At 55.3% G+C, this 16,516-nt stretch overlaps 1 protein-coding gene across 2 annotated transcripts in view; it reads left to right on the top strand.

The window, feature by feature from the left end:
• The window catches only part of ERI3 (ERI1 exoribonuclease family member 3), a 97,065-nt gene extending 83,240 nt beyond the window's left edge, over positions 1-13,825 (top strand). For both annotated transcript variants that reach the window (XM_085232375.1, XM_085232374.1), the window contains exon 8: positions 12,310-13,825. In XM_085232375.1, coding sequence (XP_085088501.1) covers positions 12,310-12,392 — 83 coding nt within the window. In that variant the 3' untranslated portion in view covers positions 12,393-13,825. The remainder of the gene's footprint in view (positions 1-12,309) is intronic.
• Positions 13,826-16,516: the final 2,691 nt, after the last annotated feature.

Raw genomic sequence — 16,516 nt, 5'->3', positions numbered from 1 at the left:
CCCTTCCCATGCCAAAGCCAAGGTGGGCACATCTGGGCAGGGTGTACATTTGGGTAGCGGTGTTTGTCCCCAAACATCACGTCCAAACAGACATCAGTCATTGGTGGTTGGGGTGCAATGGAATTTTTCAGGGAAAAATGAAGGGGATGTTTGAGGATTTGTGCTCTGTTTGTGAGCAGGGTCTGGAGGAGAGAAGGTCAAAGAAGAAAATTGGAGCTGAATTGAAATCAATGGCAGGTAGAGATTAGAGCAGTGCCCCAATTAACTGCAGCACAATGAGGTGAGGCTGGGGGGGACTGTAGACCCCCAGGTTAGGACCCAAACTGGAGCAGCTACTGCTCCACAGGGACATGGTGGCTGCGGTGCACAGGAGGTCTGCATTGAGAGCACTGCTGCCATGTCGGCAAGGGCTGGGGCACATCTGTGCATTTGGGCTTGGATGAGCCCCACTCCCCACCTGTATCTCAGCTCTTTGTCCTCGTTTTCTTGTCCAGATCCCATCCCCCATTCCTCTGGTGTCCCCTAGCTCCACCAGCCCCACCAGCTCCCCATCACGGTTTCCTCTGGCTTCACCTCTCTCCCAGCTCCTGGTCCCAAAGTTTTCCAACACAGCTGTTTCCTCCCTCCTGTTTCCTGGGGAAGTCATCGAGCACACATCCCTGCTCCCCATGCAGGTGCTGGGTCCGAGTGCCAGTGGGGCTGCCGCTGGGAGCGTGGGGCTGCAGGCAGGGCTGTGCCCAACATTGGTGACATTCCAATGGAAAATCCAGCCCCAACACTCCCAAAATCACCTTCCTGACAGATTTCAAGGCTTTGTTCCAAAGCATCTGAGTGCACACATACCAAATACCCTCTGAGCAACACGTAGCTGGAATCTGAGGGAAACAGCAACATATTTTTTACTCGTGTTCATTGCAACGTATTAACAGTTTGGGCTGGATGTTTCCTGGGGAAAACAAATCAACGTGAGCCAAGCATCCAGCATGGAGAATCTCTGCAACCACTGTGCTTTGGAAACACCGGGGTAGGTCGGAGCGAGGGGTGCCCCCTATCACCCCACCGTGCACACACGTGCACACAGGCCAGGACCTGGTTCCTACAGCCCCATGCCCACAGGGATTGAGATTTGCTCTCCCCGCAGCCTCGTGCACGTTGTCCATCGCACACGGAGCGTTAATTAACATTGCGGGAAGATCTTAGGAAAGGTGCAATTTGAATGATCTGGCGCTGCAGTCATTCAGATGCTGAGTTAATTCAATCCTTGCACACAGTGCTCCTACAGATTGTTGGCTTTAAACAAACAGCGGTGACAGATTTGTTGCTGAGGAAATGTGGTCATTAAGTCGGGAGCGCATGTTTGACCTGAAAGCGATTGAGTGATGGATGCAAGTCATTTTAAAGCTGCAGCAGCCAAAAGGATGCTCCTTTTGGACAGCAATCTCGCATCTGAGGAGTGTAAATAATTTAAACAAACAAGTAAAGTAAGGTGAAAGCCGTTTGCTGCTCTATCCTATTACAGAGCTCAGTGTGAAGCAGGGCATCGCTCCCAGAGCTGCAGTGGGGAGGTGCAGGGTACTGGCACCAAATGGGACCAGATCAGTTCCCATGCTGGGAGCAGGGAGGGAGCCCGGAGCGGTCACGTCGCATGGGTCTGCGCCGTGCACGGCTGGAATCGGCCTTGTAATGAGGCTGGTAGTTACTGTGCGTTGGAAGCAGCCACTGCTTAAGCCTCAATATCTCGGCCATTTAATTTAATGGGGTTTTTTAAATACCAAAAGCAATTAAGTTCACATTGTGAGCTAATCGCCTACAAAATTTCATTTCAAAATGCTCAGACTGTTTGTGAGAGAATTGCCAGAAAGAGACCAAACACGCTGCCGTGCCTGTCCATTTGTCCGTCTCTTCCTTCCCCGTCTCCTCCTTACCAGACCCAGGCAGACTTTCCCAAAGGAAACCATCCCGTTCTCAGGCTTCCACGGGCCAGGAGGCAATGTGGGGAGGGCAGCACATTGGCATAAATCACTGCTGCCCCAAGGCCATGCTGTGCTGCTGTATCAGGATGCGAGTGGTGCTCTGAGCCAGGCACCAAACCCGACACAAATCCCTGTGCTTCAGAACACTCAGTAGATGTCAGCCAATTCTGACCTGGGGACATCCGGAGGGCTTTCCATGCTCTGCTGCACGGAGCTGGGAGCAGAGGGTGTGCCCAAGCCCTGCCCTGCAGTGATGGCTGTGTACCAGAGCCATTGGCAGCCTGTGCTTCTTGCCCATCTGAGCCCACGGCACCCAGCTGGTCCCACAGGCTCTGTCAGGTTGCAGAAGAGCTGTAGGTCTTTGCCAGGGATACATGTTCTCCTGCACAGCCTTGTTACTGAATACAGAGTAATCCCCCTGGAGCAGCCACTTGTGGGTTTTGTTTCCTGTGCTGTTGCGTTAACACACTCTCCTTAAAGCACCTTTGTGGCTGAGCCACCCACGTGCTGCGTGTCCCTGCAGCTGGGTGGGATGAGTATGGCCCTGGGTCCCCTTTGGGGGACCAGACTCCTCTGTTTCCCCCATGGGGTGGTGATTTATGGAATCCTGCATGCTCCTGGTGCGTCCGCTCGCGGCGCTGCTCTGGGATCCGTGGTGCAGGGTCAGCACGTTGCAGGTTTGCTAACCTTGCCCACTTATTAAAAATGGTAAAAGCCTCCCCCAGGACTCGTGAAGTATAGATCCAGAGAGCTCCATATGCTGTTGCCCTTAATGAGATGTCTGCCTGAAGAGCAATAGCAAAACACAGCATCCAGCTCGGGGTCCCTATAGCTAGATGGTCTGGCTGTAAACAGAGCCGTCCGTCTTAATGGGCTATCGTGTAAAAACTTCTCCCAGTCAATAAATCAAAGGGGCTGCATTTATATCGCATGCTGCCTTTAGTATTAGGCTGCTCTGGGTGGTACTTTCTGACGCAGAGCTCCCTGGGTCTGTGAGAAGATACTGGAGGATCTCACAGGCATTTCATTTTGGTGGGGCAGAGCTCAGTGTCAGGGACACACTGTGAGGGGACACCGCAGATTGGGACCTCCGTGTCCTCTATAATGTGCTCTACCCAAGGGCAGGAGCTGGCATGCAGGGGCTGTCACAGAGCTGCCCCCCAATAGGGATGCACAGGGAGCTCCCCCCGAATCAGCAGCTCGGCACAGGTATTTATTTTTCATTCCCTCTGATGCCACCGGAGGGAAGTTCCGCTCCAGCCACCATCCCAGGCAGAGATATTAGTCCTCATTACTAATTAAAGGAAGCAGGAGTAATTGACGGATGGTGGATGGCGGGGGAGCAGGGTGATAAACGGCCCCTGTCCCCACACCAGGGACGCATGCTGAGCGCTACCTGTTAGCTACAAATAAACAAACCTGATAAATAATAAATAGTTGGAGGAGAGTGCCCGAGCATTATTTAAATTAATAGGGATTAGAGGGAGAGAGGCCTGAAAGAGCATTCCTCCGGATGAGCTATCCCCGGTCGGAAAGGGGCTCGTTTGTTGCAGAGTGGAGCAAACAAGGCGATGGGGAGGATTCATCATGCCTGCAAGGTCCTGATGGCGTGGCCATGTGTCCCCTGCCCGTGCCACCCGGGTGCCACCACAGTCCCATTGGGCACCATTGGCTGTGGTTCAGTCCCAGCTGTGATATCCACACGGTGGGGGCACGAAGCCCCATGCAGAGCAAGGCTGGGGGAGATGGAGAGGGACGGCGGGGGTTTGCTGCTCGCTATCACATCTCCTCCATCTTATCGCCGCAGTAATTTGATGATAAAAAATAATCCGAGGCTGGAAAGGAAACATGTGTAGTGGAGTAAAGATTGAATGGAGGTGGATTGTGCCCTGGGGCGGTGACTGAGAGATAGAAGGAAATGTCCTTCTGTTTGACATCGTGCCGAGATGCGGCCCTGCGCTGCTGGGCTTGGGGATGGCTCTGGGCTCCACTGGGAGCACCCAGGGCACTGCAGGCACTGAGCGCTGCCCTTTTCCCCCCCACCTGAGTGATGGATGCCCTGATGGGTGCTGCCCCATCCCAGCCACACCACCACACAGGTTGCTCCCAGCTCGCTTTTTTTCCCCCCCTTCCCTTTGGTTATGCTTCACAACTCATTGTATCAGCTGTCAGTAGCCAAATGTCTTTTTTAAGGAGTGGGTTATAGCCACTAATGTACTGAATGCTATTGCACTGGCTGCAGTTAGTGTTCCACGGCTAAATTACTGTAATTAATGTTCCACGAGAACTGTTTGTAACAGATGGGAGCCCCTGGTCCGGGCTCTCGCTGCGTTACCTCCATCCCCTGGGAAGGCCTTGGGTGGAAATGGGGTACCCAGAGCTGTCCTCTGTCCCCATGTCCTGGGGCTTTGCATGGGGTCAGAATGAGGCTGGGTGATGGGGTGCTCCCATAGGAGAGAGCTCCCCGAACCTGCAAAGGGCACCATCTGCCCATGGCCAACACCCAGTACGGCCGCCTGAAGCAGCCCCTGAAGCAGCCCCCCCTGCTCCCCACTGCTGCTGGAGACACGGGGGAAATGTTTTATAGGCACGCACCGAGCGCACGCACACCCCTTGTTTCGCTAAATGCGTTTGCTCAATACCTGCAACAAACAGATTAGCCGGGGCTTTATCAGGGACAAGAGAAGGGAGAGAAATGTGATAATGGTTTTCAGCAAATCCTCGGGCTGTCACAGATTAGAGCGGCCGTGGCAGGGAGCATTATCAGCCCTTTCCTCCTCTCCCCATCTCCTCCCCCTTTGTCTCCTCTCTCCATCGGATTTCTCCAGCCAATCTATTGTAGCGGGAGCTGGGGAGATACACGGAGAAGTCGCTTTCAATCTGATCCGCGATTGGTTTTCCCAGCAGCTGATCTGTGTCGCGGCATCGATCCGCGTGCCCCCACTGCCCGTCCCCTTGTTGGGCTGGGGAGGGGGACAAGGGCTGGGGGGAAGGCTGAGCCGGGAGCCGCGCAGCCGTGTGCCGTGGAGCAGGGCTATGAAGTGCTGCCAATGGCTGTGACCTCCTTGTGAAGCCAAGGGATGGAAGTGGGAGTCGAGGGACATGAGCCACTGGGCACAATGGTGGCTTGGGTACACCTGCAGGTTCCCAAGCACGCCGTGTCCATTGTCCCCAGACGCTTGGCCGTTGGTGGCGTCTGTCCAGCGCAGAGCTGCGTTGGCTCATCCGTGCTTCGCCCAAGGCATGGCGGGTTGGTGGCTGGGAGGGCAGGAGGGGATATAACAAGTAATGGCCCCAAGTGTGGAAACACTGTTAATAAAGTGTATTTCACTTTTAATTTTGACATATAATGTAATGATCTTTTTTAAGGCCCTATCATATTATCTGCATGACTAGATTATTGAGTCTTCATCATCTCCAGATAAATTTATGACCGGGATGATGCTTGGAATTTATTATCAGTCAATAGAGCTCAATACTGTAACAAGGCGTGTAATAAGATATACATATTTAATGATCCAGAGTAAAACAGCCCCACTAATGGGCAGGGTGAGCGGGAGGCTGGAGCTTTCCTCTCCATCTCCTGCCCCGCTCCGTGGGACCCATGCAGGAACACGGGTCTGGTGTCCAGCCCCATGGCATGGCATGCCAGGCTGCTCCGGGAGCTGCCAGCTCCGTTTTTCCAGCCCTTTGGGGTGTTATTAAATTAGTTTCCCAGGACTTTTAATAAGCACTTTTGATGCCTTTGAAGCGCACGGCTTTGTGGGAAGATTACAGTCCCGCATCCATCTCGCTGGGAGAGAAACAATGGCAGCGGGGCTGGCGTTTGATCTCTCCTCCAGAAGGCGAGAGAGGGTTTGCGAGAGACAAAGAGGTGAGCTGGTGATTTGGAGCTAATGTTTAAAAATAGGTAGGTCTCCCTCCAAGATAAAGAGACCTGCCCTTCTCTGTGTAATCGCACGGCTCTGCTTGCCGGACCCGCAGAAGCACGGCTCGCTTTATTTGAAGGATTGGAGTGCGGCGCGGCGGTTTGATTCTGGCCCTTTTAAAGCAATAACTAGGCCATCTGACCGAGCTTTAAAGAGCAGCACAACTTTCCATTAGGACTCGCCGCACAGTCTCGGCAGCGCTGGGATTGCATCCTCGCCTTTTATTTCCTTTCTCTGACATCTCGTGTCACTCACAGGCAGGAACGCGCCTTCACAAACCCGCTTATTTCTCCCTTGAAATTTCGCCCTAATTAGGGTCCCAATCCCAGCAGGGACATCGGCACCGCAGTGTGGGGCAGGGGCTGGCAAGGGGGACGTGCCATCCGTGTCCCCATAGAGGCACGGTGCCCACGGACACCTGGCTGCCTTCAGTGCATGGAGAGGAGGCACCAGGGGAGCCCGATTCCCTTTATCTGCGGATAACTACTGCTGCCTTTAACAGCCTGGAATAAACTGGCCATAAATATCGTGATCATAAGTGCTTAGATATGGCAACTTTACACTGAACAGAGGTTTTAACCTTCCCCACGGAGAATATCCAGCTCTATATCATCGACTGTTTCCATTCAGCTGCATGGCCAAAGACGAGCTCTGGGTGAACTGTCCCTACATGCTCCTGTCCCTGCGCAGAGGGGACAGCGTGGGGACATCTCATGGGGGTGGCCACAGCCGTGTCCTGGCTGCCACCTGTGCCCGGGATTTCCTCTGGCTCTGGTGCATCTGGGGCTGGGGGCTCCTGGAGAGCCGCAGAATCTCGCTGGGCTGCTCTCAGCACTGGCCTGCTCTTCCCATTCCCACTCGGAGCCGTGGACTTACGCAGGAAGTTGGCACCCATCCCCAAGGCACACCGCATTCCCATCCCATCCCGGAGCAAAGGGCCAGGCTGCATACTGCTGCACCTGCCCTGTGCTCCGGCCGTGACTTTATTTTGCACCGCGACTTTCAGGCGAGCTGTAAAACACTCAGATGAGTTAAATAATACACGACAGTGTACGGTATAAATTACAGGAAGGCAGTGGTGGAGCGACATTGTATGCTGAATAAATTAAAGGCTGCGTGACTTACAGGCGAGATTGATCTCCTGCCGAGCATTTTGTTTGGTGACGTGCTTGTCATAAGGGAGAGCTAATTACCTGCCTGCGGCGCTCAGCTCCGGGCTGGGGACGTGGCACAGGCTGGGCACCCCACGTGCCGTGCTGGCTGCACCACATCTCTGCACTGCTGGCTCCAGGTCCCCCGACAGCATCCTGTTGGGACGTGGTTGGTGGGCACGGGTGGGCGGTTGGGCTGGACGACATGATTGGTCTTCCCAACCTTAACGAGTCCACGAGTGCCCGGGGCACGGCGCTGGGAGCTGCGGGGCTACGGGGCCGGTTTGGGGCCCCATCCCGGCGGCGCTGCCCCTCATCCCGGCTGGACGGCGGCTCCGCGGGCTGTCTGTCACCCGGCGGGATTATGAGTAGTGAGCGTAATGCATCGGCGTATGAATAGGGTTGTCTGGCTGATGGTGATGTATCGTTTTTCATTACTGCCTCTCAAGCCCTCCCTGCTCCACGTGTGGAAATTCTATTTATTCCCTAATTTGTAAAAATTCCCTCCTTATCTGATACCAATCAGGGAGGGGTAATTGGCTCTCCAGGGCTAGCGGCTGGGGTCCTGATGAAGAGATATGTGTGTCTGCTCCGGCTGTCCAGGCACCCTGCCCTGCTGCACCAGCGACACGGGCCACAATTAATAATGATTTGCAAATGGCAGACAAGCAATAACGCAGAAAGATGTCCAGCCAGCCTCCTGCCCGCCCCTTAATTTCCTTCTGTAATATAAATGGCACGGGAACAAAAATCCAGTGCTATAAATTCTGGAATTAGTTATTCACCGTAATAAATGGGCGCCTTTTTGGAGCGCGGACCCCCCCCTGCCCCCCCCCATCTTCCTCCTCTTCCTCCTCCCCCTCACCAGCACCTACTTCATTTGAGCCCTAATATGCAAATGCCGTAATTTAACGGGATGGTGAAGTTGATTTTCATGTTAACTTAATTACTTTGATTTATGGCGGGCTGAGATGCAGACACCGCCGCATCATTACGGATCTTCCACCTCTCCCCTCGGCGGTCCCGCTGACCCGCTCCCTCGTTCCCGTTCTTCCCACCCCATTCCTTTCCCCGTTCCTTCCCTCCTCTCTTCCCACAAGTTGGGTGTTTTATTAGCTGCCTTTAAGTGGACATAAGTCCTCGCGACAATCGTGTGATGGGGAGGACAAATTCCCCGTCCTGCCTTGTTTAATCGTGCCTGGATAATGGATGTATAATTGACTCATTTGAATGCTTTTGCCTACAGGAGTGCAGAGCATTAAATGTTTGATTGCCTTAATTTCCAAACAGATCATTATCCCCTTCTTACCCGCTCTTAATAAACACTTTATGAGGATTTTTTTTGTGAAGGAAAAAAAATCTCCACTCCTCGTACTTCTCTGAAGTGATAAACTCTAATTAAGTCTAATATTTAAAAATATGGTAATGGCGACTTGTTTGAATAAGTGGCCTGCATTTCCATAATTTCATTATTACGTAAAACACGCTAATTATTTGAAGTGTGCTTATTACTAAAAGAGAAATCTCCTCCTAATAAAGATGAAATTGGCTTTTTCCCTGTATCGCTCAGCCCTCCCGGGGCTGCTCGCGTGGTTTGTCTGGGGACGTTCATGGGGACGCAGGGCAAGTGGAGGTCCTTGGCCACGTCAGAACTGGGATGTTCCCATCCCCTGCTCGTCCCCTGCGTTGCACTGGGGCACGGGAGGCAAGAGACCTGGCAGCCGTAGGGTGCCGGTGGTGTAGGTGGGATTTGGGACAGGCTTGTTCCCTAGCACAGGGATGGCAACAGGTAGGGGATGGGTGGAGCGAGGAACCAATTGTCTCCAAATCCTGAGCGGCTCTCTGGCGGGGCAGCCAGGGAAGGCAGTGGGATGAAGTCAATATAAAGCTAATTTCCTTTTCTTCGTGAAGAAATGAGGTGTGTGGCAGTAACGTAATTGCAGATAATGAGGTAAGTTATTCTTAATATTCTGCACGTCGCTGTCAGCTCCTCGTAACACACCTGCTGGCAGCTGGGGCACGCCAACCCCGCATCGTGCAGGGTGATGGGGCCCCAACATGTCCTTGTCACCGCTGCGGCTGTCCGTCCCCACATGTCCTGCCCTTACCCCAAGCTGGGCTGTGACGCTTGCCAAGGTCACCCTGAGGTGGGACCCGCATCCTGCTGATCCCAGAGCTGGGGGGTGTCTGGTCCCCTCAGGGCCATGGGGACCGTGTGGCTGCCAGGTCACGGGGCCACTGGCTGTCACCAGGGGTCGGCAGCAGGGAGGCGGTGGTCGCACGTCCCTGTTCCCACTTTGCAGAGAGCTGTTGTACAAAGGGAGCGGCGATATTATTCATTAACAGTAATCTGCCATTAGAACATTGACAAATGGCCCCCGGTCGCCTGAGCATCAGTTCTCGTACAGACCATAAAGCATGGGGACAGCTTAAATATGGACCTGCTCAGCTCGGGCCGGGGGGTGATCCGTCTTCCAGCCGCAGCACGGGTGCGCGGGGCTCGCTCCCGATGGGGACATGGAGATGGGCCACGGTGGTCCCTGTACCCAGCCGTGCCAAGGAGTTGCAATCCCAGCCAGGACATGGGGACAGTGCAGAGCTATCGGGATGAGCTTGGCCCCGGCCATCCCATGCCCACAGTGGGTGACAGCAAGATGTGACACGGCACATACGGGACAGCACGGCACAGCCGCGCTCTGTTTGCCGGGTAACCCCGGGCTGACCCCTTCCTGCACGGCGCGCAACACCCCTAAATCAATTGCATCTTATTATTACAATATCAATATACAATATTCCTACAATAACACCATTGATTTTCTACTCAGAGGCTGCACCTAAGTCTGTTTTAAAGAGGAGGGAGTTAATAGTGCCCTCATTAAAAATCTATAGATTACCCCCCGCCCCCCAAAAAGAAAAAGCAGTTTATATTCATTAGGGCTATTGAATATAAAGTAATATGTTTGTGTAGGACATTGGAGTAATGTGATAATCCGTCCGCATATCAGGGAGAAATCCACTTAGCAACCCTGTCAGCTTGACAAGAAAAATGTGCCCATAAAGTCGGGAATACATGGAGGGAGCCGGGGTGCAGGAGGCTGCGCAGAGCAGGGACGGTGGCGCAGGGCTGCCTCCCCAGTGCTGGGCATGGGGACACGTGGGCACCCCAGTGCCGTGGAGGTGGCAGTGGGCATGGGGATGTGGGTAGGTGCCGCAGGGCTGTGGACGGGGCAGTGGGAATGGGGAGCAGGCTCTGGGGCCCGTGTGTTGTCACACCAATGGGACACGGGGTGAGAGGTGCTGTGCGGGCACTGCAGGGGCTCTGGGTCCTGTTGTGGCTGTGTGCCCCCCCAGGGGGCAGCTGGACAACGGGCTGCCCCTGTCCCCAGCCCCACACCTCCCCCCTTGCCCATCCCCGGCCCGCCCCCAGCCCCGTGGTCACCTTTGCGATGGATTAAGCACTGAAAGAGCAGCAAAGCAATCCCATCCGCGCTCTTTTAGGTTGTCAATTGCCATTTTTGTAATAGAAATTCCTTCCACAAGGTAACGACGGCCAGATTTAGAGGATTTCATATTGCTAATAATTCCCCAAACAGCCATCTGACTGTGTTGTTTTAAAAGCCGCTTAGTTTTTTGCTTTGGAGTTTATGAAAATCTCCCACTCTAATATCCCGAGAGCCAGCCTATAATTGTGTTATTAAATCAATCGGAGCGGATTACATTGTAAAATCAATAGATGGCTGTAATTGCATATTAGAAAGTTGTTCTGCTGTTGTTGATTTTTTTTGTACATGGATAATTATAATAAGCGTGTTTACCTTCGCACTGATTTGGATTGAGGCTCCCAAAATGACTCATGGGGTTGGTGGCCGTGCCTTTGGGGCTGCCACCCCGCAGGGTGCCCAGAGGGGGGAGGGAGCCGCCGTGTCCCTGTGCTGTCCCACCGGGCGTGGGGTGGAGGGACTGGGAACACGAGGACGCAGAAAAGGGGATGCTGTGAGCAAACCTTGTATCTGAGCTATGGGATGGTGAGATCTCCCAAGCAGTGCCCTGCATCTCCAAGATGCCCGGTGGCAGTGACAGGGACACGTGCAGCTAATGGGGGGCCGCATCTTCCGCCCGTGGCCCAGGAGCATCCTCAGCAGCTCCGGGGCCGTGGAACAGAGGTGCCCCCAGCCCGTGGCCATGCCAGGTGACAGCGCTCCTGCCACCAGCACGGCAGGGTGGCACAGTGACACCAGTCCGGCTGACGGCACCTGGCAGCGGCACGGCACGGCCACGCGGGGCCTCAGTGCGGCACGAGGCACTGTCAGCAGGCAGCCTGCTGTCTCCTAGACAGTGAAATATGGCCACAATTAGCCCGGATACAGTTCAATTATGATAAACAGCGTTTGCACCCTTTAAGCCGTGATTAAAAGGCCTCCTCCCGTTGATAGAGAGACCTAATTTCACATTATTATCGCTGTAGCTTGATTATAAAGCACTCCCTGGATTTACAGTTGGGAGATGGATGTGGAGGCTTCTTTATCATTTACACATCAGTAATGATGCAGCCTTCCCTCCGCCACAACATCCATCCGGCGGCGGCGGGGGGGGGGGGGGGGCTCAGCCCGCGCCCCCTCCCCGGGCACCGCTCCCCGCGCCGGCCGGGCCCCGCTGCCACACGCAAGTGGGCAAAGTCACCCTTACGGTAACAGCTTGATAAATGGGCGCGCGGTAATGAAATGGAGACATCAAGGCGTGGGGCGAGGAAGAAAGAGTGGTAATCGGAACGAGTGGAGCTGTCCCGAAACGGAGGGGAGCGGGAAGAAGGATCGCCTCTGTGCCGTGTGCTGTCAAGGGAGAAATTACACATTTACTCTTGCTTTTTCTTAAGGAGACGGCCCTCATAGATCAAAACATGGATTTACAAGCCAATTTTCAACATGAAATATAGACACCAGGAATCAATTTAAGCCCGGCTTCTATTTTAGCAAACGGTGCCTGCGTTTAGTCCCAGGTAAATAACTGCAGCGCCCGCCCCCTCCCCACGCTCCGGCCGTCTGTCGGCACCGCGGCTGCGTGGCACCGGGGCGGCCTGAGGCCACGATGCGGACGGCTCCGAGCGGGGCAGCCCCTTTCCTGGTGCGGTCGGGGGCAGTGCGGGCGCTGGGATCGCAGGGCGATGGCTGGGAGCTGGAGCCCGGCTGGAGACGCAGCCCAGGCGATGTCGCCGCACCAGACCCTCTCTAACCCGGTGCCTCTGTGCTCTCTCCGCAGATGACTGTAAGAACATCGCCAACATCATGAAGACACTGGCCCATAGAGGCTTCATCTTCAAGCAGACCTCCAAACCCTTTTGATCCCCAGGGCAGGCCAGGCAGGGCTGCATGCGCCCGGCGCCGGCGAGGCGGGGAGGACGGGCTCTAGCATTCAAACGGCAACCGAGGCCAGAGGAACCGACACAAATCTCAATTCAGCTGTTACTCCAGTAGAGGTTGTATATATGGGAAGGCAAATCTGTGTAGACCTGATGTGACTCCCTCTCTGGGCTGCTCCGGACATTATGCCATGCTAGCGGACAGCCGCGTAGGGCGCTTGCACCACATTTTAGACTCGTAGTTCGTTCTTTTCTTTGGCTCCCGATTTCCGTCCCTCCCTCCGCGCCCCACCCCGTCCTCCCTCTCCCGCCCCGTAGCCACCACGTCCCCGGCATGGGCCGTCCCCGCCTTCCCTTCTTTCTTTTCGCTGGTTTTATGTTTTCAGGCCTCGACGGCTGCTGCAGCGCGTGCCCGCGCCGCGCTCCTCGAGACTCGGCAGTGTCGAGACGGCCCCCGCCCTCCCCGCCAGCCCCGGCCTCTCCCCGAGCGCCTTTTTCCCCTCTTTTTGAATCGACACTAACCCCTCTCTGACTCCTGTATGTGACAAACGCAATCCGTCTCTTTATGTTCAAGGTGAAGTGCCTGTATTCTCCGCTGCAGAGCCCCTGGCAGCCCTGGTGCGGGCTGCGGGGCCCCGGAGGGCTCCCTTCAGTGGGGCAGGGGCCCGGCGGGCGGGTAGGCGGGCAGCAGGAGGGAGGTGACAGCGTGCAGAGCCCCCGTCCCGTCCGCTCGTGCCTCTCGGGGATGGGTGGGATGCCCAGCCCCGCCCCAGCACCACCGACCCGTCCCAGCTCCGCCGGGGCCAGGTGTGCCGCAGCACCGCGTCCATTGCCGGCGGTGGACGTGCCAGCGCGCGCTGGCCCCGACCCACAGGTACCTGGAGCAGGGGATCTGTAAATCGGCCCAGGTCCCCCGGCCCGCTCCCCTCCCGCTCCCCCGGTTCCCATGCTGAGGCTCAGCCCCCGCGTGCCCGCGGTCCCCGCACTCCCCGTGCCCCTCGCGGGTCCCCGCGGATGCTCAGCAGCAGCTGGCTTGTTGCCTGAGAGAGTTGCCGAGCGCGTCCCCTCTGGCTGGGTGGGTTCGCAGTCGGGGGCAGCCACGGGGCGGGCTGAGGGCGTGCGACCCCAGTGTCACCCAGTGTCACCCAGCCCCGGGGCCCTGCTGAATGGAGCCCTCATCCGGGTGCTGACCTGCAGGGAGGCTGCAGCCCCGGGCCCGTGCGTGCATGGCCTGGAGCGAAGCCGGTGACGGCAGCCAGAAGGGCAATACAGGCACTGAACTTGGCGGTACATGACTGCATGGTGTGTGGTGTTCCAGTTAAACCAACCGATAATGCAAACCCAGCATTTTCATTGTCTAGTTATTCCAATCCTTGCTGTAAATGTGCCACATGAATAAAGTTTGGGGGTAAAGGAGCCCAGGCTGTGCCCATGCATGTGTGAGTGTAGGCGGGATGGAGTGGGCTGGGACGGGGTGTGCTGGGTGAGACATGGCAGCAGGACGGCCACGGCCCTCCCTGGGGGTATGGCACTCAGCCCACCCTTTCTGGGTGCCATATGCAAAAGCAGGCTTTGGGGCTGTGGATGGGAGCACAACCACCACGAGGTGTCCGTCCCTCTCTCCCACCACCTCGGGTGTTTGAGGGCCTGGACAAGCTGTCCATGTGCTGTTGTGCCCCTACACGGATCAGCCCCCAGGATGCCGCCATCCCATCCCAGCTGAGCTGTGTCCCAGCAATGCCCAGAGCAGGGTGATGCCATCACCAAGCTACCACCAGCATCCGTCACTTCCCCTGCCCTGCAGCCTGGCATGCATCAACTTGAGCCCCAGGCATCAATCAGGGCCATTGTGAGTGCACTGCACTGAGCCACCAGCTGTGCAGCACTGTGACACAGTCACACTGCTGGCAGGGCACCTGGCAGCCCTGGGGACAGCACTGCATCCTGGTCCCTGCTGGGACCTGCCAAGCAGCTGGAAGGAAGCGGGCAGCTCCAGGAGGGAAGGGGCAGCCCCAACCCAAGCAAAGGTCATGGGGGCTTTAATGGCTCCCTCTGTGCAGCCCCCGATCAGCTTTATTGAGCTATTTTCGATGGAGTCGTCTAATTAGTTTTCTATGAAAACTAAGAACTTGGCCTTTGCCCTTTACTCCTGCAGGCGAGAATGTGACTCAGAGGACGCTGTCACGGCGGATCGATGGCCAGTTACACTTGAAAGGCAGCGCAGAGGGGTCGAGAGGGTGGGCACCGCGCTCTGCACAGGGGGAGCACACGGCTGGGGCCACCTGCACCTGAAGTGCCTGAGCCCCGGCCACCACTACTGGTGCTAGAGATGCTGCAGCAATCCAGGATGCTGTAAAACATGGGGTGACCAAGGCAGCTGGGTTCACAGCCGGCCTCACTTGGAGTGGGGAAAGTTTTAGGGCTGAATCTGGACACACAAGGTAAGACGGAGCCATCTGCACCACACGGGGATGAGATCCCAGCTGAGCCACTCTCTCTGTACTGGCAGGCAGAGGCTGGCCCTGCCGCCAAGCACCCAGAGACGTGCCAGGCACCCCTGCTCTCCTCCTGCAGGTCCCAGTGCTCTGAGCAGCACGAGGTGGGAGGTGGGAGGCCCTATGGCCCCCACTGCGTGTCGGGCAGACGGCAAATAGAGAGTGGAATTTGCACGGCTACAAGTTAAATACAGCGCACACACAGGGTTGGTCAGAGCCCCTGGCACGGCTGCCTTCACAGGATCCGCTTAACGGGGAAATAAAAGGGCCTGCGAACCCACGCAGCAGTGTGAACAGATGCCCTATAAAAATCAAATACGTGGTAATCAAGGGGACCAAAAGGTACATTTAAAAACAAAAACCCACCCTGGAAACAAAGGAGCCAGGCTTTGTGGCTTTCCTGGGAGGGCTGCGGAATTAATGGGGAAGAGCACATGTGTTTGATAATCTTTATATGGCAAAAGACCCATCTTTCAAATATGTCACAAATTCATATTAATCACCTTCCTATTGCCTTCTGTGGCGCAGCTATTCCAGTCGCCTTGGGCAAAATTGGGAACTGTCTGGTTAAAAAAAATGTTTTACATTATAATTTACAAGAGCCTACAAGTCTAGTTTCTTTTAATGGAAAGAGCGATTAAACAACAACAAAAAAAAAAAGAGTGGAATATATATACACCCTGGTATATATACACTATATATATATATATTAAAATATATATATATATATATATATAAAAGACAGATATTGTAACTCCATCTGGAAAGAGAGAATGTTTGATCTTAACAATGTAACTTCTAGCTTTCAAACAGGCTCAGAAAACAAGAAGTCAGCAGGAGTTCAGATAAAGGAAGCTTAAAAGTCAAATAATTCTGACTCTGAACCCGAGACTTCTTAGACTCGAGGTCTTTTCCTTTACCCATTAATGGGCTGACTTGTGAGCTCGGGAACAAAGTGCTGCAATGTGAGGATTTCTGAGAGTCACTCATTACAGATCACTGAGTGGAGTCTGAGTTGCGGAAATCAAAGGATCCAATCTGGAGTAACTGGCTGAACTTCTGCTTGGAACTAATTTGTTCCGAGTTCGGCTCACCTTTCACCTCCCGAAGGCCCCGAGCACAGTCCCTACCGGGGTCAGCACCAGGGGGATCCCGGCTCTGCTTTAATGGTCAGCGCCGGCACCGCAGCCCCTGGGAGGGGGGATGGCAGCCACCAAAGGGACGAGGTGGCCATGGCCAGGCAGCACGGCGCAGGGCCTCCCGCCGGCCCCAGCCACTGGGACACCGCTCCTAAGGGGACAAAGCGCCGACCGGGCTTTGGGATGGGGCAGCTGCCAACAGCCCGGATCTCGGGACTCTGGTGCGCCCTCACCCAGCCCTGCCAACTCCTGAAAAGGAACTGAGGCTTGTGGGGCATGATATGGGAGATGGGGCTCGCTGTCCTGTTCCTTGCTTTGCCACTCGCTCCCTCCAACATCTGGAGCAAGATACTTCTCCCTGGGGAACCAAAGCTGGCTTCAGGGGAGCAGCTGGCTCGGAACTGAACTAATCCATGCTTAATCCAACACATGGAGTGCCGTGGATGGGCAGCACAAAGGGATTCTCTAACTTG

The sequence above is a fragment of the Meleagris gallopavo genome, chromosome 10 (genome assembly GCF_905368555.1).
Source record: "Meleagris gallopavo chromosome 10, MGAL_WU_HG_1.1, whole genome shotgun sequence".
In the NCBI taxonomy this organism is placed as follows: domain Eukaryota; kingdom Metazoa; phylum Chordata; class Aves; order Galliformes; family Phasianidae; genus Meleagris; species Meleagris gallopavo.
The sequence above is the reverse complement of the archived record's forward strand: the minus strand, read 5'-3'. Positions and strand labels throughout refer to the sequence as shown.